General features: G+C 39.3%; 1 protein-coding gene across 3 annotated transcripts in view; it reads right to left on the reverse strand.

The window, feature by feature from the left end:
• Positions 1-1,004: 1,004 nt before the first annotated feature.
• Positions 1,005-26,209, reverse strand: part of TSPAN5 (tetraspanin 5) — an 82,572-nt gene continuing 57,367 nt past the window's right edge. The window contains exons 2-8 of one of the 3 annotated variants that reach the window (XM_071431668.1): positions 25,477-25,527; positions 14,371-14,517; positions 12,362-12,532; positions 10,390-10,515; positions 7,335-7,382; positions 7,085-7,201; positions 1,005-6,497 (exon numbers count right to left, since the gene is read on the reverse strand). In XM_071431668.1, coding sequence (XP_071287769.1) covers positions 6,432-6,497; positions 7,085-7,201; positions 7,335-7,382; positions 10,390-10,515; positions 12,362-12,532; positions 14,371-14,517; positions 25,477-25,527 — 726 coding nt within the window. In that variant the 3' untranslated portion in view covers positions 1,005-6,431. Of the gene's footprint in view, positions 6,498-7,084; positions 7,202-7,334; positions 7,383-7,628; positions 7,880-10,389; positions 10,516-12,361; positions 12,533-14,370; positions 14,518-25,476; positions 25,528-26,209 lie in introns of those variants that run through there. The other 2 variants (XR_011679920.1, XM_071431669.1) reach the window with 2 other exon arrangements.

Here is a 26,209-nt window from a genome sequence, read left to right on the forward strand (position 1 = left end):
TCTGGGCAAGGCAGAAACCCCAACAATACCGGCCTTGCATCCAGAGCACCCATCAGAAAAGGTAATTTGTTTTAAAATGGTAACCAGGCTCAACTTCAGGAATCAGTGTACAAGTCTGTTAAGAGTTTGACAGATGGCAGGTAGCCATTTCTAGTCTCCCTCTCCATCGTGAAAATGCTTATCCAAGTTTGTCACATCTATCAGGCAATGCCCTTGGCTTTTCTTCTTTTTTGTTAACTTTTGGTCATTCCTGTGTTTGTGTGTCAGTCTGTCCCCAATTTAGATGCTTATTTGCCAAATCATTTCCATACATTCAGATAAATGTCATATGCCTGAAATATGCAAAAGGCATTAGACTTCAATCTGGACATGCTTTTAAATTGATCGCAGTGCCATTTGTGGACAAAACCTAGAGGTTTTGAAATACTATAAAAAAAGTCTGCTTCCTCCTCTATCCAAAGTAGCACAAGACATCATTACCCATTTTTACCTGCACAATAATGTAAGCCAGTTCTCACTACTTCTGTTTAAGGACATGCTGCACTTATTTAATCTTTTGAGAAGGGAGGTGGGAATTTCATTTGTCTAAGTCTTGCAAAGCATCAACTTCTGAACACACCAGGGTGACCAGAATAATTCTGGGGAGAGCACAGCCATTGCAGTCTGAGGAACATCAGCAACCTGTTGGAAAGAAGCAGAGCATGTTCATTAGGCAGAGACTTCAACAACAGCTGACAGGAAATAAGGGATCTCTTCATGTGGGGACATGTTCTTCATGTCTTAGCTTATTAGTCATCTAAGGGCAGCCACTGGAGGCATGAGCATGTTTTGTGATTTAATCAGAACACGGTATTCTACAACACATATGAGAGATAGGGATTTATTTCCCCTGTTAGTTTAGAGGAAAGAAGGTAGGGATCTTTTCCTGGAGGAACTTCCCATGAATGTATCTTTCTATTGTTTATATTTAGTGCTACATCAAGAGTGCATACACATTCACAACATCATATTTCACACAATTTTATTTATAAAATTGTCATTATCTAACAAATTGCATATAAAATGATTTACTTCAAGTAAATACAGAATACTGCACGACTATTAAAACTATTGTATTGTCCATCATAAGTGTATTAAAACATTCCTAAAAAATGCCTCTATTAAAAAACAAAAAACCCAAGAACACAAGTAGCATGACCAAGACCATTTTCAATAGCTTAAAATGAATTACCAGGAAGTTGCATTAACCTCCTAAGTAGACTCCAGTTACATCCATTGAGATCAGCATGTGATACAATACCACAGTCTAATGCTAAAGATGACAAGTAATACATTATGCACCTGATCTATGCTTTTCTCCTAGACTGAAGGGAACCAGTCTGAAATCAGAAAACTAAAGCTCAAGTCAAACTCTACTGGGCATGCAGTTCTGTTATAGCAATACTTTCAATCGGTAAGTGTGGTTGGCTTTTACAATCAATTTTACAACTGATAAAAAAGGAACACAAGGGAATACATTCGTATAAAAAGGAATGATACACAAAGGGTAAATATTGACACCTTGCTGTACACCTTCAGATGAACAAGAGAGAAAGATTCAGCTGGAACTAATGTGGAATATATGTATCAGAAATGGATCTGAGTCATAAACCCACATCCCAATCTTCCCAGAGCTCAAGGTCCATCTCTACTATGTACATAGTGTGAACATGAACGCACATACAGATGGAGCTTTTTATTAACACACTTATATTGCCAAAACACAAAAGACAGCTAGCGGTGCTGCCTCGTGCACACTAGTAGTACTTCTTCGTATACTGCATGTTAAGGGAGACGGATTTTTTATTTCTTTTTTTCAAGGGGCAAAATTTGGTAGGTAATGGATCAAGGTAGTATTATTTCATTTGTTTTAGACAGTTTCATCACTTGTTACAGGTATCTGGAAAAGATTCAGGGAAAAAAGAAAAATGGGAGGAACTGGCATATTCTGCAGTGCTTGACACCTTTTGAGGTCTAATCTTCTTCCATCAAAAAAAAACTAATAAAAAAACTAAGTAAGCCAAACTACAAGCCAAAAAAAAAACTTTTCTAAATTTTATCATCTCTTTTAAAGCAACAAAAACTTTTGTTGTTTAATATTATTTAAATTCTATTGTTTAATAAACAGAATTTTTTCCACTTTTCTCCAAAAAAATATTTTCTCCGGAACCAATTTAAAAAGCCAATCAAATCTGCTTTTCTAAAAAAAACCCTTTAAAAGTTCTCTCCCAAATTTACCCTAAACCAAAACAAATACATAGGTATTTGCAGAACTGCTATTTCAATGCACCCAAAAGACATACACAGGAAGAAAGGAAACAATCGAAAATTCAGACAATAGTTTCTCTCGTAACCAACCATATTACCCAAGACCAATTTTAACAATGGCATCTCTAAAGTAGTAAAAACACAGATTGACATCCAGGACAGTTCTTATAGCACCATGTTTAGTCCTGCCACAAGTGATGGCAACCTCCCATAACTGGTAGGAGGTGCTGCCACCAACTCTCCACTTTACAGTCAAATGCTGTTCTAAAGCCAAGCAGCAAAGGGAAAAGGCAAGGGAGGCCCTGCCACTAACCAGGGCCCGAAGGGCTGGCCAGGGCTTCACCTTCCTCAGGGGCAGCCACCCACTCACAGGGCAGACACCGAACACAGGCAGCTGAGGCGCTCCTGCTGCTCCATCGGCACGAGGGACAGCCAAGACAACCACTTGGGACTCTCCTGGTGGACACCTTTCCTCTCCATAATAAACACTTTCAGGGTGAAAAGCAGTCATGTGCAAGAAGCATTTAATCTGCATGCTACTATTTACATTCCAAACACTATTTACACACCAGAACTACAATGAGCATCTCTCTCAAAGGGGAGAGAAGAAGGCTTTCGGGACAGAGTACACTTGAGCAAGCACCCCCACAGCTTCAAACTCTAAGGGGCACAATCAAAATTATGGATTTTAAGCAAAGAGATCCTACTGCTACCAAAATAGACACAAAAAGATGAATCACACATTTGTCCATTAGGCTATTAATCAAAAAAAACCCCAAACCCAAACAACAGAAAGGCCTGTGAATAGAGAGGGTATTTAGAAAGCAGAGGATCAAGGACTGTGATGCCCCCTGGCAGGGCTCAATGGGATATATGGAAATAGCTCTAAAGCCAGCGCTGCTGCTGAGCTACCAGAGTCCTTGTTAGCAATGCCACTACTCCACAGGAATCACCCAGCAAACAGAGCTGTTTCCCACTCCGTAAGCCTGACAAAAAGTTTCTGAAAAACTACTGCACATTAAAGATAATTAGGCTGATCTCTGAACTCATATGTACCCCACCACCACACCAGGCAGGAAATTGCCATGGAGTCTGAGTGCCTACCACATCTTATTGCTTTAGACACTGAGCCCACGTAGCCAGCAGTTGTGCTTCAGTTACAGTTCACGTGACCTTTTCAAAGTTTCCTGGAAAAAAGTTTGCTTGTATTTGGCAGGCTCTGACAATAATACATTGATTTCCAAGGCCTCCCACAAGGTTTCACAACTGGACACCCAAGCTGCTGAGTAGCTGTTGTGGGACATTTCGAGGACATCTTACCTGATCTGTAGACAAAAAAATGTGGGATTTAAATGTGTAACAGACAGCTAAACAATCAGTGCACATCCATCAAACAATGTAAAAATGAGTAAATAAGTATCTCTTGGGAACAAGGGAGCAAGAAGGATCAACAACCACAGCAATAAAGACGAGCTCTAGAAAAGTAAGCTATCTAGTGGTTTTTGTAAGAACAGTCAGTCATTCTGGGATTCAGCAGAAGTGTTGCACATTTGTGTGCAGACGTGCAAGTTGTGAGAACAAGAATTGCTCAGCTTGGAGCATTTACCCTCCTATCAGTCTGACACTGCCAACTGCACAGCCAGCAGACTGGAACTCGGAGAACAGCGTGACAAGACAGAAGGCCAATACAGTACAACTGCAGAGATTCAAGTAGAAGAATGAAGCTATCTTCAGAAACTCAGAGCAGCAACAGTAGTATTCAAGATCAGTGGCAACAAGGAATGTTTCTGTAATTAGGCTTTTTGTTTTCCCTCCAAACCAAAGCCCAGGATCACAATCAAGGCTCTTTGGTGGAGGGGTTATTTCCTCAACCCCACTTCCCTGATTCCTCCCTGCACCATTTTGTCTCAGTGCAGCAACACTGGTGCTGATGATCTGTCTGTCCTGCCACTATCAGGCAAAACGGTATGTCCCTCTAGGGGAAAACAACCAGTAACTCCTCAAATTGAGGAGTGGCTAAGAAAAACATAACACTGTGCTGAGGTGGAACCAACTTTATTAAGGACAATGAATTATAATTGCTTTGAAAGGCTTTAAAAAATACTCTGAGTCACAGCTGGCCTTTAACAGCAGATACCAAGGGATATGGAGGCTGCCTGATTCAGAGCCAGTCAGTGGGAGTTAACCAGAAGAGGATGAGGTAATGCTCAAAGATGGGAGGACAACAGGTCTGCTGAGGCATCTGTGAAGCGCCAGCGTGCCCTTCACCAGCCTTCAGAGGGGAGAAAAACCACGGCCAACTAAAGCACAGAAAGGCAAAATGTGCAAGGGTACGTATATTCATTTGTTTAAGTGTCACAGGACCAAAAAGGGCCTTAACAAGTCACCAGATCAGCCTTCTATCTATCCCCCAAAACAGGGAAGCTTTGAAAGCAATGTGTTCCTCTCTCCTACTCCATATACCTTCTGGTTTAGGAAACTCAACTCGGAAAGATGTTATGTCCTTACAAGGAGGTGCTACACACCCTTTGCCACTGTCTGACCAAAGCGGGACCACAGCTTTCAGGACTGGTATGGAGATACTGAGAAGGGTCATAAAACACACTAAATTTATACAAAGTGCAATAAACTACCCAAGCCATGGTCAGGTCTTCAAGTTCACTATTATTAGTGAAGAAGAACAAATCAATAACACTAAGCTGGATGGAGCCTGATTTAAGTTCTCTCCACTATTTGTGCTTTTTCCCACATTCTGCTTTCTTGTGTCCAATTCAAAAGGGTCTGCCTTAGCTGATCCTAATAAATGCTTCTATTTTAAGATTTTTGTTCTGTTGCTTCACAGAAAGAAGAAAGCTCTTTGTTGCCTTTAGAGCAAGAAGAGGAGACATCTCCATAGCATGGATTTGTTCACTGGAGGTAAGCATTTACTCTGACAAAAACTGTTCTCTCCAACTTCCAAGAGAATGGGAAATGATCTTTCCATAATCACATGCATTTATCAATAAATAAGTTTGGATTAGACTGTATTAAAACATATGCACATATTGAAAGCACTGGAGTGTCACAGATTCTTATTCCACAGCTCATGCAAGTAAAAAGAATTAAAAAAAAGAAAAAGAAAAAAAGAAAGACCAAAGCCCTAACTAGGAACAGACCAAATAAACAAGCTTCGCATGAGTATGTCAAAGCATTAACATCAGTGAGATCCCTAAATACATTAGGTTACACTAAATTTCAGAGAAACAAAAGATTTTGCCATATCAGATACATAAGTTTTGAATTTAAGTTAATATATAATCCGTTATTTGAATATTATTCTTCACTTGGACCCAACATCCACACTGCTTTCATACATTTATACAGTTATATCCCATCCCTGCCTTAAGAGACTGATATCCAAAGGTATGGCAGCAACCCTTGTTTGTCAAATATAAAACTCCCTTCCCTTCATACAAGAGTGGAGAAGGAAGAAAGATCTTGACAAAATTAAGCAATTCTCCCTTCTGCTGATTCCAACCTCAAAGTACTAGAGGGAGATAGTTGGAAGCTTGCATAAAAATAATTTCCCTTGTTTTAAAAACAAATTTTTTTTTACTGTACAATAGATGCATAGAAAGTTGCTTCCTGCTTCATGGGTTTAGGCCTGTAGCTATGTTTAGCTGTGAAAACAAGAAGATTGTTCCTTTACAGAGTGATGAGGAGATAGACCATCTCAGGAATATTTGGCAGCTATCAAAGAGCTCATGACATGAAGAATAAACAGCATATCCACAGACTACAACAATGCAACTCTGTCTCACTGAATACACCAATTTAAAAAAGTGTCCACTTGTTACTCAAAATCAAGAATACAGTAGAGATTCACGGCTCAACAGCTTTCAAAGTGGTGGTTTAAAAGAAAAAAAAATTGTCAGTGAGCAGCAGATTTTCAATAGCCCACTCTTCTCTCCCCCATCCCGAAAAAACACAAGTTCACTGCAATATCAGGAACTTAAACTTGAGACTATTTGGGAGAGAAGGCTTCCCTGTCACCCATGTCCATACAGCTTGGTGTCGGAGTGACACACTGGAGGTTTCAGAGGGTTTCGGTTGTCCAGTGTCTTGTTGTGGTTACTTCAGCAGTTTTACCAGCTGGCTCTGACAGCCTCAATGTCACTAACCAAATTCTGGGCTAAGCATATCCCAAATATCTGGAAGAGACAACAGTTTATTCATTTGGAGCATTAGACAACTTTTCACACAGGCAAACTCCTTAGGTTATACAGAACTTAGATAAGAAAGAAACAACACAGGTAGAAATTAAATTAATAGTAAGTGTTGGAAGAAGAAAGAATATTGCAGAACTCCTATAACCCCAGTATTTTTATGGTGGCACTGGTTTCTAGTTAATTAACAGTTCTAATCTTCTAATCTTCAAAGCAACCCTAGGGTTGAACCCTCTAGGGTTCAAAGCAACCCTAAAGGCTCTCTGCTGCTCATTCAAGCACCACTGGAAACAGTAGGTCTGTACAGGCTTGAAAGTCTCTACAAAAGGTTTATCTAATAGTCTTAGTTTCAACCTGCTGAGAGTTGAAAAGAAAAAAAATGCATCCCTGTAGATAAAAATTAAATATTCCTTAACACAAAGAAAGCCTCATAAATTTAGTTCCCACTGCTAAAACCCACAAACAGGCAACTGGCACTGCATTTCCCATTCTCCTACACAGCTTCCCCCCTCATACATTCACTTTATCTATTATTTCTCTGTGCAACTCATTCCAGGGAACATGATGTTTACCTGCAGTAATGCTATCCCAATGAATATACCAGCAACTATGGTAAGGTTGTCCTGCAACCATTTCTCAAACTGAGGGACACAGCCTTTAGTGTAGATAACAATCTGCTGATCAACTTCCTGCCAAGGAAAAGAGGGAAGAAAACAGAGATAATTACATTCAACTACACCATCAGCAGAACAATCTCCTCTTGCAATAAGGATTCAGATCCTTAACATACCACATTAAGAAGAAAAAAAAAAAAAAGCTTACTGGTTTTTGCCTTGCATCGTAGCCACACTGAGTATTAATAACATCTTCCTAGAGGAGAGAAAGAGAGAGAGAAGAGAGGCAATCAGTAAAATATCTCCCAAACACCTTCTCCCAGCTCCCTGGAGTTGGTGCTGTATGTAATAAGACAATCACCCAAACTTTGGTTAGCATATTGCTTTAATAAAAAAAACCTCCTCCTTCACTCTGTGCTATTAATTATTTGCGGCAAACAAGAGCATACGTCAAAAAGAAATTTATCTCTCAAGTCAGCAAGCTGGGAAAACCAGCCCTCACCTGGATGAACTCCATGTTCCAGATACAAGCATTTAGTAAAGTAAAAGGACTATGGAACATCTATGGAAAGTGAAAGAACCTTCTGCTGAAAAGGTTTTGTCTGTACTAAAAAATCTGCCAAGAGTACTGCTGTCATTTTCAGGGTTCAGTCTGTGCAGAATGAAGAGGTGACAAGGGGCAGTTCTGTTGCAGAAGCTGCAAGTTCTTTCTGAGAATGTCTCTAGAAATATGTACAGTTCCTTACCAAAAACCTGAAAGAAAAAATAACAGATGGAGTAATGTGTTCTTACTGCTTGTTCTTTCTTATAGGAGCTTGATACCAATGGGAAAGGAGGGGTTCTTCCTACTCCCTTTCCTTTAGTACTCCCAAAGCTCAAGTAATAAAATAGGCTCTGGCAGATTTTCCCTAGTGAACAAATGCTTCCCATTGGCAGCTGAAGCTGTATTTCTACTTTGTATACAGTTATTTCATGGAAATAAAATGAAGCATGATACTTTTGGCATCAGCCACAATGGCAGCAAAATATTAAGTTACTGACTTATCATATAATGACAGTGAGTAGAAGAAGGAGTACTCAAGAAAGTGAGAAAATCAGCCAATCTTAGCTAGGTGTACCAAACACCACAATTTAAACAAATTGTGGGAAGTGGGAAAGACAAGCAGTGTCTTTGGATGGATTTTAAAAAGCAGCCATATGGAGAAAAAGTATCTCCTATCAGCATGGAAAGCTCCTCTGTTTCCTCACTTTGCAGGATGTTCAACAGGTTGCATTCTGTCAGCTGCCAAAACTGGATTCCCTTAATGGATCTTCAAAATTCAAGCAACTTATCTCCTAACAAGATGAAAGCTTCTGTTTCAGGACCTAAGTGCCAGAGACTACAAGGATGTAAAAGCACCTAAGATTCTGACAGAAGGATTTTAAGTTTTCTTCCTTGCCTAATGCCTATTTGCTTCATGATTAATGTCTTCTGCCTTTAACCTTGGAATTTGTTAACCAAAAGAAGGTACAAAAAATGCAATGGAAATAAGTTTTCTAGACTTGCCTGTACAAGAATTTAGAACACTTCAACCTCTTTAACTATGTCAAAATGAACTATGGTAGTCAAAATTTGTTTCAAGAAACTTATTTTAGCCTGCCTTAAACTTACGATTTCCTGATCCAAGCTAAACTAAAAACAATAAGGCATTCACGTAACTGTTTGCATCAGTCCAACACAAACCTAATTCTAAAAGGGACAAATTTGCTTTCCCACAGAATAAACCTATGTATATCACTGCAATTGAACCAATCACAGCTTGGTTACAATTATTTTACTTGTATGCATGACTTCTAATGCTTTGAGTTTTTAAAGGCCATTAAGGTTGTTTCCTTACAGTGAATGAGATTTATCTTTAAATTTCTGGTTGCTGCATCACACCCTAACAAACTGCATAGCCATTTAAACAACTGAGAGAAAGAGAGAACTTTAGGATGGATTATGTATTTATAGGATTACCTTGTACTGCTGTCACTGGTTTGGTTTTATAACAACTATATTTTTAAAACTGGGTTGTGATGACCTCTGTGTGGGTGGGTGGGCAGATAGGCAAACAGCACAGGGAATCCTAAGCATAAGGAAATGTTTGAGCCTAACCTACATTTTGTTTTAATATCCTGTTAAAACATTTTCAGCTATGTTTCTGAGAAAAATTCAAACTACTGTGAAGTCACATTCACTGCAGAGGAACGAGAACCAGCTTGTGCAAGTGGCAGTGCCTTATCAGGAGAGGGGGAGAGCAGCAGCAACTGGATGCCAGGAACAGCAACTGCATTGCATTATTAGCAAGGCAGGAAGCACCTGAGGTGCCTTTTGGCAACTTGCCTAACTCCAGTCTGTGCTAGACTAATACATTCAAGGCACTGTAAGTCATTCCAGGTGAAGACAAAGCCACAGCTGAATTGCTAGATAATACAAGCATCAAAGCCAGCTTCTTTCAAGCTATATAAAGTCAAATGTATACAGTGCTAGGCACGTAACAGTTTCCATGCACACACCCATCCCTGTTAGTGAACTGATTGCCTACACTTCGCCCTTCTTTATCATATCCATATTAGCAATGCATGGCTCCAACATTTTCCACTTGCTAATTCAGAACTATAAATACTTTAAAAGACATGAAAATTTACCTAAAAGCTGCTCCCACAAACAATTTCTGACCTTTCAAGTCTGATTTCAGGTGACTGTAGGACAGGCAGTAATTTTAAAGTTAAAAAAAGAGTATGTAAAGATACCCATAGCCAACTGAAGATTCCAATGCAAACATGCCAGTTCCTCAGGGCACAGACTGTCATTCATTACCATACCTGGCACAAACTGGGTCAAACTGGCTAGAGCCTTGGGACACCGTATTAAATAATGAATAATACCTCCTTTAAAGCATCTGATCTCAAGGGTTACTGTTCTGATGAATTTCAGTTGAAAGCTCACATCCTTCACAACTCATAAGTGCTTCTCCTTTTTATACTTGCTAAAAGTAATATATATGTTCAGCCAAGCCCATGGTTCTCTCCTTCTAAAAATGAAGACCTAAGTTATCTTATGAGTTTTGCTGACTGCAGAAAAGTTAGTGATTAAGCTGAGCTGCAAGAACAAAAAAAAAAATACAGGTTGGTGAGAAGTTAATAATCAGGCTAAATTTCCAGAAACAAAAAGGAAAATCTTGAAGTGTTATTTACGATTGGAACAGCACACCCATCCTACCCCCTAGAGCGTCACTTACAGCAGGGTCTTTAGTACAGCAAGAGAATGGCACACCACAGCGCTCTCGGCTCGCGTTGGAATCTGTACAATTGAAGTAAATGTTAAGGTTCCAGTCATCGGCTCCAAAAGCCCCACAGCACTGCCACTAGAACAAAAAAAGAAGAGCTTAAATTTCAGAATGAAAATCTCAGCATTAGCAACATGCATGGCTGCTGCCAGTTTCCCCTCTAGCTTTCTAAACAAAATCTGAGACTCCCACTGCTTTCATTGAAACTGTCTTTTTTTTGTTTGGTTGGGGATTTTTGTCATTTTTTTTAAATATCACTCCAAATGGGTAAGTTGTTATAAAGTTATCATGTGACTAAAGTTACAGTCACACCCTGCTATGCTGCTCTCTGGAGAGAAACCCATGGGTGAGCTGATAAGCCTACACAATGCCACAGAGTTGCACAGGCCTACAAGCTCAGGCCCAAGGGACAGCAGAGCCAAGAGTACAATATTGTGCCCAGTCTAATGAGCCCTGGACTTCCAAAAAAACAAGTTCAAGGGCTACACTGGTACAGCTACTCCTTTTGCTAGTTTGGGGGAACTTTGCCTGGCTGTACATCAGACAGTGGGAACACACTGTTCCCTGATCATCCCACATTGCACAATAAACACCTTTAGTGAATCCTTCAGAGAGTAAATCTGCCAAAGGCAGGCTTAGTCTGGCAAAACGTGTTGAACACACAAGGAACTGATGTGTTTTGCTGAACATACAAAGAATGGACTGGAGACCGGTGAAACACTGACGGCTTACAGCAAATAAGGAGCTAGACCAATGAACCAATCTATGTCAATTAAAAGGAAAAAACAAAACAAAACACAACCACATTTTTTAAAGCATTGGAATAGCCATTCTCTCCTTCTAGATGTAGCAGTTCTCTTTGCAATACCTGACATGTTGTCTTTACACACTCTCTCTATTGGGTGAAGAAGTAACTCACTCTCACAGCTCATGCTGGCCCTGGTTTACTTGCTGAATGCTAATGCAGTTAGGAGAGAAAGCCTCGGGAAGTCACTGCAAATTTGGACTGTAGCCTTTGGCTGCATACAAGTGGACTACTACTTTCAGTTTGTGCTGGCCTCTGACCTTCTTGCAAAAGATTCAAAACAGTGCAAGGATCCACATCCTCTTACCATTTTTCCCCCAGGCGTACAGAAGCAAATCAAGCACTGAAAGTATTTTTGTTGCAGAACGTACAAAAATTAGTAAACATTAATTCAGCCAACACTCAGCCATGTTAGCCACACAGTGCCAGATTCAAAGAGGACTTCTTCAATACCAGCCAGAAGTGAGTACTGGAGAGGGAAGGTACTGGCAGACCTTGTGTGCAAAAGTCAGCGCAAGAATTCTTTACACAGACTGACACAACAACTAATGTAAAATGTGCCAGAGCTTAACCTGCACAAACAGGTGCACCACTGGTTTCACCCTTTTCTCCCAAGTGCAGATGTGGTATCACTTAGAGGTGTCCTACAAGAACTCTACAGGTGGTCCACTTCATTAGGCTAATTCCTTTAAGTCTAATTCAGAAGAAATAAAATTGTAGTTTCATTTGGACCAACTAAACACCTCTGCCACTCTGCAGTGTTGCTAAAAACTACACCAACATTCATCTTAGGACCAAATGGAGCTTAGAAAATGAGTAATTTCTTAAACAGATGTGATAGCTTCTATAATAAAATATTATAACTTTGACACACTAAGTCTTCAAGAAAAATCACCCCAATTCTCCATCTTGTTTTATGCAGTCATACATCAATAAAGCCACTTTACATAGGTGCTGTGTGTTTGCAGTTCTGTAAAAACAAATATAAATATATTCAAAGGCATTACATGCTAGAATATTTCTGTTGCTCCTTGAAGCAACAGAATAGATGGAAAGTAAAGAATAAGAGCAGGTATTTCTTAAAAGTAAGCTTTACAAAAAAATAACAGTCCAACTTACATATTCCTGTGTGAAGTCTATGAGGTTTTGTAAATCAATGTCATCTCGGTAGGCTCTGATGTTGTTGTTTATAAAGAAATACAGCTGGTCCTTTATCCAGTCTTTGAAAACAAATGCTAGAACACCAGCAGTGAGCTCCAAGAAGAAAATAATTCCAAGAAATACAGAGAACTATGAAGAAAATAAGAAAGGCTAAAATTATTTTCCTTTATGACAACAACTTTCTCAAAGCCCTCAATTATATCTAGTGATAAGGCTTTATCTGCTTCAGTGCAAGTTCAAGCCATTTTGGCACATAGGAAATTTTAAATTAAAAACACACCATTTTTATTGGAGCTGCAACACAGAAACCTTAATTCTATTCTAAAAAATAACAAAAATACTAACAAACGGCCAAACCTTGGACATTTCACTGAGATGTTCAAAGAGATCCAAGAGAATTCACTGTAAATTTCAAGACACAGCTAGTCACCACCACATGTAGGGCCCTTGAAAACCGGTCTTAAATTTCAACAAAGGCATTTACATTTTAGAAGGCACAAACAACTAATGTAAAATGTGCCAGTAAAATGCTTTCTACGTGACTTTTGCTTTAGATCCTTTCACTGGCAAAGCTTCGCCCAAGCGGACAAAGCAGAAATTGGTAACAGCAGAAATTAATTAATGACTTAGTCAGAGCAGAATGTCTATGAAATTACTCACATCCACATTAAAACTAAATGAGGCTGCTATGATTAATGCAAATGCAATGGATGCCAAAGGCATTACTAATTATCTGCCACTTTCCCTAAGCAGTTCCACTGAGTCTACACTGTTTTAAACCACACAGGGGTCCTGGTATACTGGAAGTCCATCCCCTTTGCAACTGTGCCTTTGAGTTGCACTTTAATATGCTCTCTGTGTGTGTTCAGATACATTTTTAATTTCTCCTGCAGCTGCTGTATGGGAAGCTATTTCTGGTACAGCAGATGGGTTCATTTTAGGCAAGCTAAGAGAAGCAAGGAAGAAGGAAAAAAAAGTGTTACAAGCTGCTTTATAAATGCCTCGAGAACTGCGACTCTCAATTGCCTCCTCCCCTTATACAACATGTCTGTGGGAGCCAAATGTGTCACTTGGAGGTAGTTATTTAACTGGAAGCTTTTTCATGTATATATTAACAGTTAATGGTTATGAAGACACAACTGGGTCCAGAGGCAGTGCCCACCTCTGGAAAGGGGAGGGGTGGAGGAAAAAAATCTTTACTATGAATTTTCAATTTATCTAAAAGTCAACATGATAGTGTTACCCTCATTTTCAAAAGTCACAGGAGGAAATCTTTCAAAGTACAGAACCCAGCTACTTAGTTGAAGAAGTCCTACATACTGAGGTTCATTTGCATGCCAGCAGCTCCTTCCCTAACCAACAATCCAGCCCAGAATTCAAGAAAACTTCCATTTTCTTTCTGCATCCTGGACACATTCTCCTCCCCTTCTCCTTCTCAGGCCCCAGCACTGAAAGCAATGAAACCTCTTCCAGTCAGCTGAAGAGCAGGGATGAGGGTATCAGCCAGACTGAGGATATTGTAACAGTCCTATCTCCTCTGTACCATGGGGGGCCCTTGCACAGCACAGGTCACATGGATCACATTCACTGCTGCACCTACATCCCTCATATTTCATAGGCAGCTTATTATGGACTCCAAGTTCAACACACAGACTCTCACAAGAAATTTCTCTTTTTTTGTGACAGGGAAGCAAAATGTTAGGCTACATCCATATGAAAATCAGTACTTCCATGTTATGATTTTTACCATCAACAGTTTTGAGCTTTAAAAAAACACAGCCAGTGAGCACCAGAGACTGAAGAGCTGTAACATGTTAAAAGTGAAGTGCTTTCCTGGTATTCTGACACTGGATAACACCTTCCTCTCCAAAATACATTTTAAATGCTTAACACAGTTTAAACAGAACAGACAACATGGCATGCTACATAAATGAGGAATGTCAATGTAAGTTGCAAAAGCTACTTACAAATTTGAGAAGAAAAGTGTTTTCTCGTAAAGCTCCAATACATCCTGCGAATCCCAAAATGAACATAACTCCTCCTACCACTAGGAAGAGCCAAACAGGATCAAAGCCTCCCAGGTCAGTGATGGAGGAGATGTTGGACAGCACTCCCTGAGAAAGAGACAATGCCAAGGGATAAAAAGTATGTTCAGCTTTCTGTTGTACAAATTCTGCCTGCATTTTTCTTCTTAAAAAGGAAGAAGACTACAGGAAAATAAATGTTCTGCAGTACAGCAAGAAAACACAATTAAGAAAATCTTTGTATCCCAAAAGAGATTAAAAAGTGCAATTATGTGGAATATTTCTGAATCAACATGTGAGTGAGTAACAAAATGTTCTTGAAGAATTCTCTGTGAGAAGCCACAAGGCATTTTCTGCTTATATAGCTATAAGTAGTCTGCCAGAAACTCAGAACAGATATTTGAACAAAACTTAACTCGCTTTTATTACCCATGCTGAGACACATTTTATGTATTATATATATCATCTGTGTAAACACAAAGTAACATGTTATATAGAAAAAATGTTAAAAGTAATAAAACCACCTTGAATTTAGCATTTATTCTCAGTATTTACAGAAATTGTCAGAAATTACAAATGAGCTCCTAGGTTGCAGTATCTTGCAATGAAAGTTTTTCAACAAATTTTGACAAACTACATAATCTGACCAATTCAACTTCAGGCATCTACAGTGCCAAAACCTCATTCTAGAAATAAAGTATGGCTACTGACTAATTAGCTAGCAGGAAGAATTTGAAAATATCAAAGTCTCTTAGTTGGATGAAAGACAATTTAAGAACTTGTCTTGGGACATGGTTTACATTAACTTAGAATAGATCTATCATATGTTAGACCACATATGCTGTGTTTTAGATATGACAGTCAGCACAGTCTGCTTGTAATGCCATTTCTGCCTTGAAAGCAAAGCTTGGGTTGCGACACCAGTTATCCTGAGGAACTATTTAAATTTTTTGAAGACATTTTAGGCAGAGTTTGGCTGATGTTGAACAGATGGGTCGTATCAAGAAACAAGTACAAAGTTTACCCTATTCCAGTGAGTTTGCACATGAACAATTACAGTTTCCTAAGGCTTTTCAGCAGAAAAAAAAATGCTGAAGTTTCACTATTTCTTCGTTCCCCTCCCCAGTGCTGTAGGTCAATGAAAAGCACACTGCTGTCGTTCCTCACAGAATCCTGAACTCAGGCTCAGTGCTTTGGACTACTGCTTCCTCTAACTCCTTGAGAAGCAGCAATGGAGATCTCTACATCTTCAGCTCCTTATATGCCAAACTCCACAGTTCATCCTTTTTCTTATTCCTGCTCATACCCCCTTGTTTCTTTGAAATAGTCCCAACACAGCAAGAGGATGCTACCATAACCTCATTTCCAGAAGTTTGAAGTAACATTGATGACTGTTCCCAGCTGTGGCTTTAGACCTGTGATTTTATATATATACACACACATACTCATTTTATATATATACACGCACATACTCAAAACATATCAATTGTCATGTAGCCAATATCTCTAACACATTACTCCATGTAGTCTGCAATCACTTTCATAGTTTCCCAAGCAAAACCTGAGCAAGCAGTAAATATAGACAGTGCTCAAAGCTTTTAATTCTGCAGAAAAAGACAGAGTAAATAAAATGTACATGTGAATTTCACCAATGCACACATCAACGAGCCTTAGAAAAGGCCAAATCCCAAAGAAAAATCTGACTACAACCCAATTCTAAAATACCAACAATAATCCAACAGCATGAATAACATTTGCTAAGTATATTCTTTTCCCTCCTACTAGAGAAGGCTATTGCCTGATAGAGATGGAAAAAAAAACCACATTCATCACTTTCCTCCTACATCATATAGTACTAGCCTTACTGACATTCATTAAAAAAGCAAAAAAGAGATGTAAGGAACAAGGTAACACAACTCAGAGCCAGCACTGCTATCAAAGGGGAGCAGCTGGCCTGTCCCTTTTTCTGGTACCATCTCAGTGAAGAGATGATACACACCAGGATGAAATGAACACTTACCTACCATTAACACATCAACTTGTGCAAAAGTTTTTCCACTATTTTTGTTTCATTACATTTCTTAGAGAAAAGAAATCCAAGCCACCTTTCTGGCTAAGAATAACAAGCAATATAAACAGGATAATCCAACAACACACCTTTGAAAAAATTGAGGCCTTGTCCCTACACAAGCCAAGAAGCATGAGCTCTGCCTCAAGGGGAAAAACAAGTACTAAAATTATTTCTTCACAAAGTTTTCAATTCCTTTCCTCTATGCTTACATAGTTACCATAAGATGAGAATAAATTCTGCCCTAAAGGAAGCACTACTACTCTTTTCTTTTAACATTAGTTGATTTTTGAATTAATGGACTGTGGTGTAGTAGAGTGAAAAAAACTAGTCACTGGAGAAAGGATGTTGCCTTTGTTATTACTTGTATTTACTTTTTTAAAAAGCCAAAAAAGATGAAGATTTAAGTCCCTCTTCATAAAACACTGTGTCTTTCCTTAAAAACAAAGTAAACAGAATCAAATAAATCAACAAAAATATCAAAGCAAATTACTACACTAAATCAACTTCTTTCCATATGAAAGTAGTCAAATTCAAACGAAAAGAAATCCAAGTAAAATTCAGCTCACAATTGTGGACAACACTGTTCGAGAAGACAGTCATAATACAAAAGTGGTAGTGAGAAACACATCACTTTGCATTTTGTTACAGTCACATTAAATTCAATGGCAATAAAATTTATTGAGCCAGTTTTATGCTGTTTTTCCACTTCTACCCTATTTCCCTTTACTTGATTTTCTAGAACTGCTAGGCTCTTAGCCGCCTGTAATGCCACATGTCGGCTGGCCACTCCTCAGGGTAGCTGTGATCCAACACAAACTGCATAGATCAACACAGGCTTTATCTGCCATTGTTTGCTGTCCTTGGAAAGCACCTTTATGTGCATCTGTTGCTAGTCCACATATGGCAATCATAAGCCTAACTTGGATAAATCCCAAATAACACATCCTGACAATACAAAGCACATACTGCTTTGTATTCGTGTTCTACTCCATATGCTCCCTGCACATGAACCTCAAGTTAGCAGTATTCTGTAGAGACATCTCAGGATACACAATCTTCAGAGAGGCTTTGTCAATAAAACAATAGCTAGCAGTGGGAATGAGAAACATAGACAATGCCCTGTGATTACAGTTCAAGATACACAGAAGTAGTCTAATAGAAGATTACTGCTTCCTGCTTAGAATACAATTTTACAGTCTTGTACTCTGGACTCTTACAAATAAGCTCTCTGAAGATGCAGCAGTGCAATACCCTGAAGAAAAGCACATTTTGCTTCAAGTAGCAGGGCAACAACTGGGGAATAATATCTCACTTTATATTGTTAAGAAGATCTAAATGTACAGTCCTCTAAGCACACACTCTTCCTATCCACTACAAGTTTCTATAATGCCTACTACACCTCCTACCATAATATCTTTTTTCTTTTTTTTATTTTTTTGGCTGCAACAGCTACTCCTGGGAAAAGTTTGACACAGATGTACAAACATCTGGTAGTGACCAGTTCTGTCTTCAACCCATTTTTAGCAGAAGGAAACATTTTCAGAGGTCTTGAGCAGAGGATCAGTAATTTCATATTCTAACACTGCACCCTCCACCGCATGCTCTGAATCATCAGGCTGCGCAGTCAGTCATGGAATATATGGTGACTGTCCCCTTCTCTCATGCATCAATGCAAGACCTAAACAAACCACCTGTAAATATTTTCAAGTAAGGCTTTCTACAAATTTTTCCTCAGCAACATTGCTGCAGTTTCCCACTACAACCACAACTGTTAAATTGTTGCGTGTACTCTGATACTTTAACATCTAAAAGGATGAGCAATTTTTTCCTCTAGATGCATTCCCCTCTTGAAGTATGGTTATTTTTGAGGTACACACACATCAGTCGGTAGTTTAGGCCTGTGTCTAATCTGTATTGGCAGGAAATGCTTTGTTTCTACAAAGCTACATACTCAAGTAATTTACTTCTCACTATGGTATCAACCCAGGGTTCTGCTGTAGTCCCACAAGGAGAGCCAGCAGGACATGTTCCCTGGCTGATCTCCAGCTCATCTGTTTGCTCTGTTCCTCCACCCTCCATAGCCTGTTGTACATTACAGTCCATGAGTGGCTATTTAATATTTTAATCCAATGCAAGCCAAAATTTATTTGGTGTACTGAAACAACAAAAGCATCATCCATAAGTGAACTAAAATAAGCAACAGTAAAGTTGTGGAAAAGTTCCTTTATTTGTGAAATGTACTTCAATCATTAGGATACAATGATGCATGGATGGAACAGGAAAGACTGACCCCACATTTCCACCCCACTCCATATTCAGGAGAAGTCAAATGAAATAGTTAGGACCTGGCTCTTTTCTTCAATACAAGGGTGCATTCCACCCACAGGGAAATGTGAGAACCAAGCCAGGCAGAACAAACTCCTGCAAAACCAGAGTCCTCCTCCTGGTATGTGAGCACAGGTAGAAAAAAAAGCCTGAGAGATGCCCAACATCCTCAGGTCATGTTTTCCTCATGGCCAGAGCCCTCCACACTACAAGCAGCATCTCATATATAGCTCAAGGGAGAACAAGGCAAAGGGAAAATGCTGGTCTTGAACACAGGAGCTCATGAATGCCCCTCCTGATGTAATAGCTGCACAATAGTTTGCCTTTATCTCATCAGTAAAGAATAAGGAAGCAACAGTTCCATACAAAAGCAATAAGGGTGCACACCCCACCCCTTCTCCTTCTTGTACTCTAAGATCATCAGAACAGCTTGTACCACTTTTCAGAGACAGACCCTTGACTTCAGCTCCTGCCTTTGGTGCACATCTACATTAAAATTTCACATCATACCCAGCAGTCCTTTTGAAGTGATCACACACAAGCTGTGCTTCAGCTCACACCTGGAACAATCTCAGAGCACACAGGCTGGATTGCTTATAAATGAGGATGTGGCCCTGGAACACAGCTCATGCTCCAAAACACTAGCAAGAATTCAGTCCACAAGATCACACTAGAACTAGGTAGAAAAGAACTCAAACCTTTGAAAACCTGCAGTGTGCAAGATGGATCTTCAGCACCACTTCCTCTCCTCCTGGTCCCCACTGCCTGCATTTAGCAGTAACAGCCCTCACAGGCTGAGCCCAAAGCCAGACACACATCTTGGCTGCAGCAGTGCCGTCACACCTACACAATCTGATGTGTTCCTGGGTTCTTAAGGGAGTCAAGTGCACTAACAAACCAGTGACATTTCCAGGACAGCTATTGCTGTAACAGGCACAGTCACAAACTGCAGGACAAGGGAGAATGGCTCCAACTGAAAGCATTCCAGGCAGCAGCAATTTTGAAAAGCTGACCCAGTAATGAAAATTCAAGGCATAATGAGTCAGAGACAACTCAGGAGAATCATCAGCCTAAGAAACAAAGAGGTGACATAATGAGTGTATATGGAATTTGGCCCACAATGCATATAATGCACATATTGGATGCATATAAAAGAAGGAAACTCAACACTACAGGAGGATGGAAGAGATCCACTATTTCTTATTTTCCATTTCATCCAAGATGGGAAAAAAAAACTTCTCTGCTGCAATATCTCATTACTGGGAGGACAAAACAAGAACAAACAAAACCAAACAAACAACAAACAAACAAAAAAGCATCCCACACCATAAATCCAAGAAATGCAGGAGAAATGCAGAAAAAGATACATCAATACAAGATCTTCTGAAACATCAATTTTTGCAAACAGAGGTTTAGCCTTTCCACAGGCTTGTCTGCAGGACTTAGTATCACTGGCAAACAGCAACATCTGGGAGGTGATTAAGTAAATAAAAGTATTTTCAAATGCATGATTTTAAAACAGAAAAATGTCTCTGCTTTGTTAGTCATAAACTCCATGCAGTTCCTCCATGCTGCGCATCTGAATGAACATAAGGAACAGAACAATACTCATTGAAACATGCCAAATTAATTCTACTGCAGAAGTTTGTCTCTGCAAACAAGAAACTAGGTGGGGGATGTTTACAAATCTCATTTCTTTGATTTTTGTTGGTTTTGCATTTCCCACAGCAAACAGTAATAGCAGCAAAACTTTATTTTTCAAGTGTCTAAGGGAGGAGAAGAACTAGTCTAACTTTCTTGTGCTGACACAGCAGAGTTCAAAAGGTGAATAACTGGCATAAATACATACAAGATACAGATTTTTAGACTTTTCAGGATTAATGACTATAAAGTGTTGGAACACTAGTAAATCATTTAAGAGCCTGCCCTGTTTAGATCATACATCTTTATGTACTGAAATTTAAATGAAGTGTAACAGTGGATCCCCTCCTCTCTTCTCCAGTCCTATAAAACCCACATACAGCCCTGTTTCAGAGGCAAGATATAGGCTTTGGGTATCCTTCAGCCCGTAAGAAACACAGGATATGTGCAGTTTCCTTGTTGGCAATAATTTTTGGAAGAACTGTGTGATTTTGGAAGAACAATTATGGAGTGACTAGTGCATCATTCCTTCCTGCTGTCAGCCGCTCACTGGGACAAGAAGAGAAGTGAGAATTTTCTTGAAAACAACTTTAGTTTTCACTTCAGGGCAAGGAGAGACAGGGTTGATCTAACAAATTGTGATTGTTTCCATGTACAGAGTTTAGCTTGTCCAAGACCACCAAAGCAGACCTAAATCACCTTAGACAAATAAAAGTCTATCTTAAAACTTCAGACTTCAGATTTAGAGCTCCTGCTCACTAAGAACACTATGCTGGCACCCAGAGATACCATACTCCAAACTCCACACAACTTGACTTTTGAGCTGAAGCAACTTATTGTTATGCTGATTAAACTGGAAAACCTGAGAAGTCAAACTCATGTACATTTTCAGCTTCTTCCACTTCTCCCTCTTCATTTCAGTCAGCTTCATACACAAATGACATTTAATCAACAAAATTTGGAAGATTTCTTCCCTACCTTAGTTTATCTTACTTTTGCTATCTCCTACTTAAGAATTTACCTCAAAACCACAGTGCTTTCCTTGCAAAAAGTCCCTCTCCATGGACAATCTTATAACAGAAGACATAACAGCAATTCATCACTTCGGCTCACTACTCTTGAACACAAGTCTCCAGCAGGAAGCTTATTTTCCCAAGCACCTACTGGTATCACACCACAAACAGCCTTAAGACCATAATATCTAATACATACAACCAAGGAGGGAAATCGACATTTTGTACAAGCTTAGTTTATTTTTAAAGAGTCACCAGAAGACATGACTTGAAGCGGTTAAGAAAAACAATTAAATATAAACATTTTCCGCCGCTGCTGAGCAAAAGTGCTGTCAGTTGCTGAGGTTTCACACAGACTCTTTGTATGCTAACAATGTTCATGTCACTGTTGCAGGGAGGAGGGGGGAAATCGGCTGCCATGGATGAACGATTTAATGGTACAAGCCCAAGCCTGGCATGCCTGAAAACACTGCGAGACTGTGACCTACACAGGGCCGCCATGTATAGATAGCTTTATTCATCCCCAGAGCTTATTGCCCCCACCCCATCCCCAGCTCTCTTTCAGGTTCATGGCTCAGAATGCTAATTGCCCAGCTTTTGTCTAGGGCTGGCTCACTGGCTGTCAAGCCAATTCTATTGCCTACTTGACAAATGAGCTCTTTTGCCTCCCTGCAAAGGCCTTAAGGAAGGCCACAAGACTGGATATTGTGCTTTTCTTCTTCACAAGAAAGTTTAAAGGGAAGAATTCAAGCCAACTTAGCAAAAAAAGAGAAACTAGGCACCAAGTCCACAAATCTGTCCCAATTTTTTTTTAACCAGCAGTCAATAGGATTCCTGTGAAGTCTGGATTATTTTTTTACACCCTGCAGTTTTAATGTGACCTGGAACACTACCTTTTTACCTTTAAAAGATTCTGTGAAGCAACAAAAGTATATACAAGTTGATGGCCAGGCTATAAAACCACATAGCTGAATATAAGCCAGACAATTTAAAACAGAAGTTAATCAAAATCCTCCCCACTACCAAAGGAAGTTTACAGTAGGAGTCCTGAAGAACTACTCTTGCAAAAACCTCTTACAAATTTACACATTACACAGCAGCAGTGTCAAGTTCAAGTTTGATAAAGTCAAGTTCATTGGGACAGCAGCAAGTCTTCACAGAGTGGCTGAAGTCATCTGGCCACCTAGCTCTGACTGCATAGAATCATGTCCCGATTGCTTTGGAAAAATCTCCAAAGACAGAGACTTCATTCAAATCTTCTCTGGGCAAACTGTGCCACCAAAAAAAGGTGCTCCCTGATGCTCAGGGAAAACACTACTTGTGTTTCATTTTGTGCCCATTGCCTTTGTCACTGGGCACCACTGAAAACAGGCTGGCTCCATTCTCTTTGTGTTCTTCCTTCAGGTACTTCCATACATTAAGATTCCCCCAGTCTACTCTTCCCTGGACTAAACAGTCTTAGCTCTCTCAGCCTTTCCCTGTAGGAGAGAAGCTCCCGTACCTTCATTCATCTATTCAGCCCTTTGCTGAATTATCCAGTATGCCAGCATCCCTCTTGGACTGGGGAGCCCTGAACTTAGGTGTGGCCTCACCAGTGCTGAATAGAGGTGAAGAATTCTCTTTCCCAACTTGTTAGCAACACTCCTAGTATAGCCCAGGACACATTTGCCTTCTTTGTCACCAGGACACAGAGCTGGCTCATGGTTTGACTTTGTGTACACCAGGTCCTTCTCTGACAAGCTGTTTGTTGTCGTAGGGTGTACCATTACAACAGCCCATAATGCCTAAGGGATATCCATCCTAGCCCCAGGCAAGCAGCCTAGCTAGAGAAGTGCTTTTCAGTTATGTTACATATCTCTCAAACCCTGGGCTTCACCTCCTTGGCTTTCATCTTCAACTCCTCATCAGCAGTAAGAAAACTCTGGGATCTAACTGATCTTCCCCCTACTAAAAAATACAGGGCCTATGAATACCTGGAACTTGATCCTGCTGACAGGAGCTTTTGGCCACTGCCTGTCCTCTAAAGACCTGAGTGAAATAAAAGACTCAAATTGGTTTGAAACAAGTCAATTTTTTCATAGTTCTTCTACCAAAGTCAAATTTGTCTGTGCTCAAGAGCTCTGCAGTTCAGCTATACCTATACAGCATTTTGATTGTTACAACTATGAACTGAAACAATCCATACTAAGCACTTCAGAATAAAACAGTTCAAGAAGGTGGGGAAACATGATCATTTTCAAGAAAAAACCCATGCTTTAAAACCAATAAACAGCATTTTATTTTACTTGTTAGTTTAGAAAGAAACCTAAAAAACCTACTACATATGGAGCCTGGTGGTTTTATTTGCTTGTCTTAAAACAACATGGCATTTTCTCTCACTTTCAGAATCTGACTAAAAATGGTTTAAGATTACTTGATAATTGATTGAGATATCCAAATCTCATATAAAAACAAGAGCTTTGGCTTCTGGCTATTAGCAATTATGAATTTAATGCATTTTCCCTAGGAAAGGGTACATACTTTCCCACACAGAAAATAAGTAAACCCTAACAAACCAGAACACCTTCTAGCTGCTAAGACTGGCATACTTTAGACTTCAAACACTAAAGATGTTTTTCCTTTACCTGCTCATTCACTCTAAAGAGGAATCATTTGTGTTACCTACGGTAATGATACAAAAATGTTCAAATCTCCTCTGTAAAGCCATTCTCTGGAACTTAGACATAGGTACAAGCTCTGAGAGTGTGTTGAGAGTATTAAATAAAACATGTTTTTACACCATTGCTGAATAAAAAAGTCACAGTACCTCTTTCTAAGCCTATCTGAGCTATCCAACATCAGTATCATATGGCATACATATCAATATAGATATATAAGTGTATGTGTGTATATGTGTAGGTAAATATACATACACATCTATATAGGTGTACATAGTGTGCAGTAATTAATATCCCATTACTGTTTGTGATGAGCTCCTTCCAAGGCACGCACACAGAGCAATTAAAATATAAGTTAACAACTCAAAATTTGTCCTCAATTTTTTAGAGGCAGAACTCTGGAGCTTCCAAATCTGTTATTTGTTCTGCTGCAAGCACCAGTTATGTCTTAGGTGAAGATCAATTTATAACTTACTCAGTGTTTTCCATTAAAAGTAGAAAAATTTATTATGCAACCGAATAACACAGCATAGTTAACAGCCAGGTTTTATTATTTTTAATCTTTTAAAGAAAGAAGAAAAGGAAATAGGGACTTTAATTTCAGCTCTTATCTTTTAGCAAGCCAAACTCTACATCCAGTAACCAAGATATACTGACTAGTTTTGTAAATTATGCCTTGACATTTTATCTTTTTCCCAATTTCTGCAGTAAGCAAACTAAAAATTAGGCTCTGGTTCAGAAATGTTTTCTCTTTCCCTGCCCCCTCACTCCACACACACTTCCCATTTCAAAGCTGATTTTAGAGTCTTGCAACAAAGGGTGTTCAATGGCCAGTTTCATTTGCACAAGAAAAAACAACAGTTATTCTGCCTCAGGTTTGCATTGCTTTTCAGGGCTCATCTTGATTTTCCTTTTTTTGGGTTTGTTTTTTTAAGAGGAACAGCAATTAACTGCTAGGTTAATGCAAAGCCTAACTGGGTATTTTTCAGGAAGCTGCCTTCTAAGACATGCAGGCTCTCCCTCCCTTCCTGAAACGCACTGCCCATACTGCCCCAGCAGGGTGTTCTGGTACCTGAGCTGCAGCCAGTGTGCAAGGATTGAAATGATTAGTTTGTGGGCAAGTGTCAGCCACCATTTCTTGCCAAGGTATTTTTGGGAAAGATTGCAACCATGTTCCTCTAAGTGACCCAACCTAAGGTTTTTATTTGACAGAGAGGCTTGATTTTGTTCCCATAGAAACTGTGTGTGAACACAAAATATGCAGTATATTACTGTTTCAATATTTCATCAGAAAAAGAGAGATAAAGAGGAAAAACAAACTTTGGTGCTATATTCAACTTACCTTTTCATTCCATGCCCACAATCCAATCCCAAGAAATGCTATGCCAAGGAACTAAAGGAAAACGGAAAAAAAACCAGAAATTAGAAATCAGTGGTGGTTTTTGTCTGTTGTTTTTTTTTAAAGATACATATTGACTCATCCACTCTGTTGGATAATAATTTTATCAGGACTGAGGGGCGCTCAGTGAGAGTTTTACAATACGTATCCGGTTTATTTTACAATTCAACTACTTTCAGTTGAAGAATTTAAAACTTGCAGAACTTGGTGATGTCCCACACAGGAACAGTGGGTGCAATAGGTGCCACTTTATCAGTACTGAACACACAACACAAGGTTCTTTCTGAGTTTGCAGGACTCAAAGCAAACTCCACAGTCAAACAACACTTTTGTTTGCTATTTTACTATTGCATCACCACTGCCTACACAAAGCAATTGCCCTCTCAGCACTCTCCCAGTGAGAAAGTGTTTAAAAAAATCCTAACTGCACATTTATTATCGGTTTTAGCAATGCTAAATATAAAATAACCCATATATAATAACCCATCATTTCTGAGCAGAAAAAAAGAAAAATAATAATACTGGTTTGAAAGACAAAAAATTTTTAAAAGCCCTGCAGCTGATCTTTGATAGCTTTTCTGATACTGACTGTTTCATAAGTGAAGATCCATTTCCTTTCTCCCCTAAGGGATTCAACAGCACCAAACTCAAGAGATGGTCTTTCCCCCATGATGAA

This window comes from Agelaius tricolor, unplaced genomic scaffold (genome assembly GCF_023055355.1).
Source record: "Agelaius tricolor isolate 1412-34295 unplaced genomic scaffold, bAgeTri1.0.p SCAF_8, whole genome shotgun sequence".
Classification (NCBI taxonomy): domain Eukaryota; kingdom Metazoa; phylum Chordata; class Aves; order Passeriformes; family Icteridae; genus Agelaius; species Agelaius tricolor.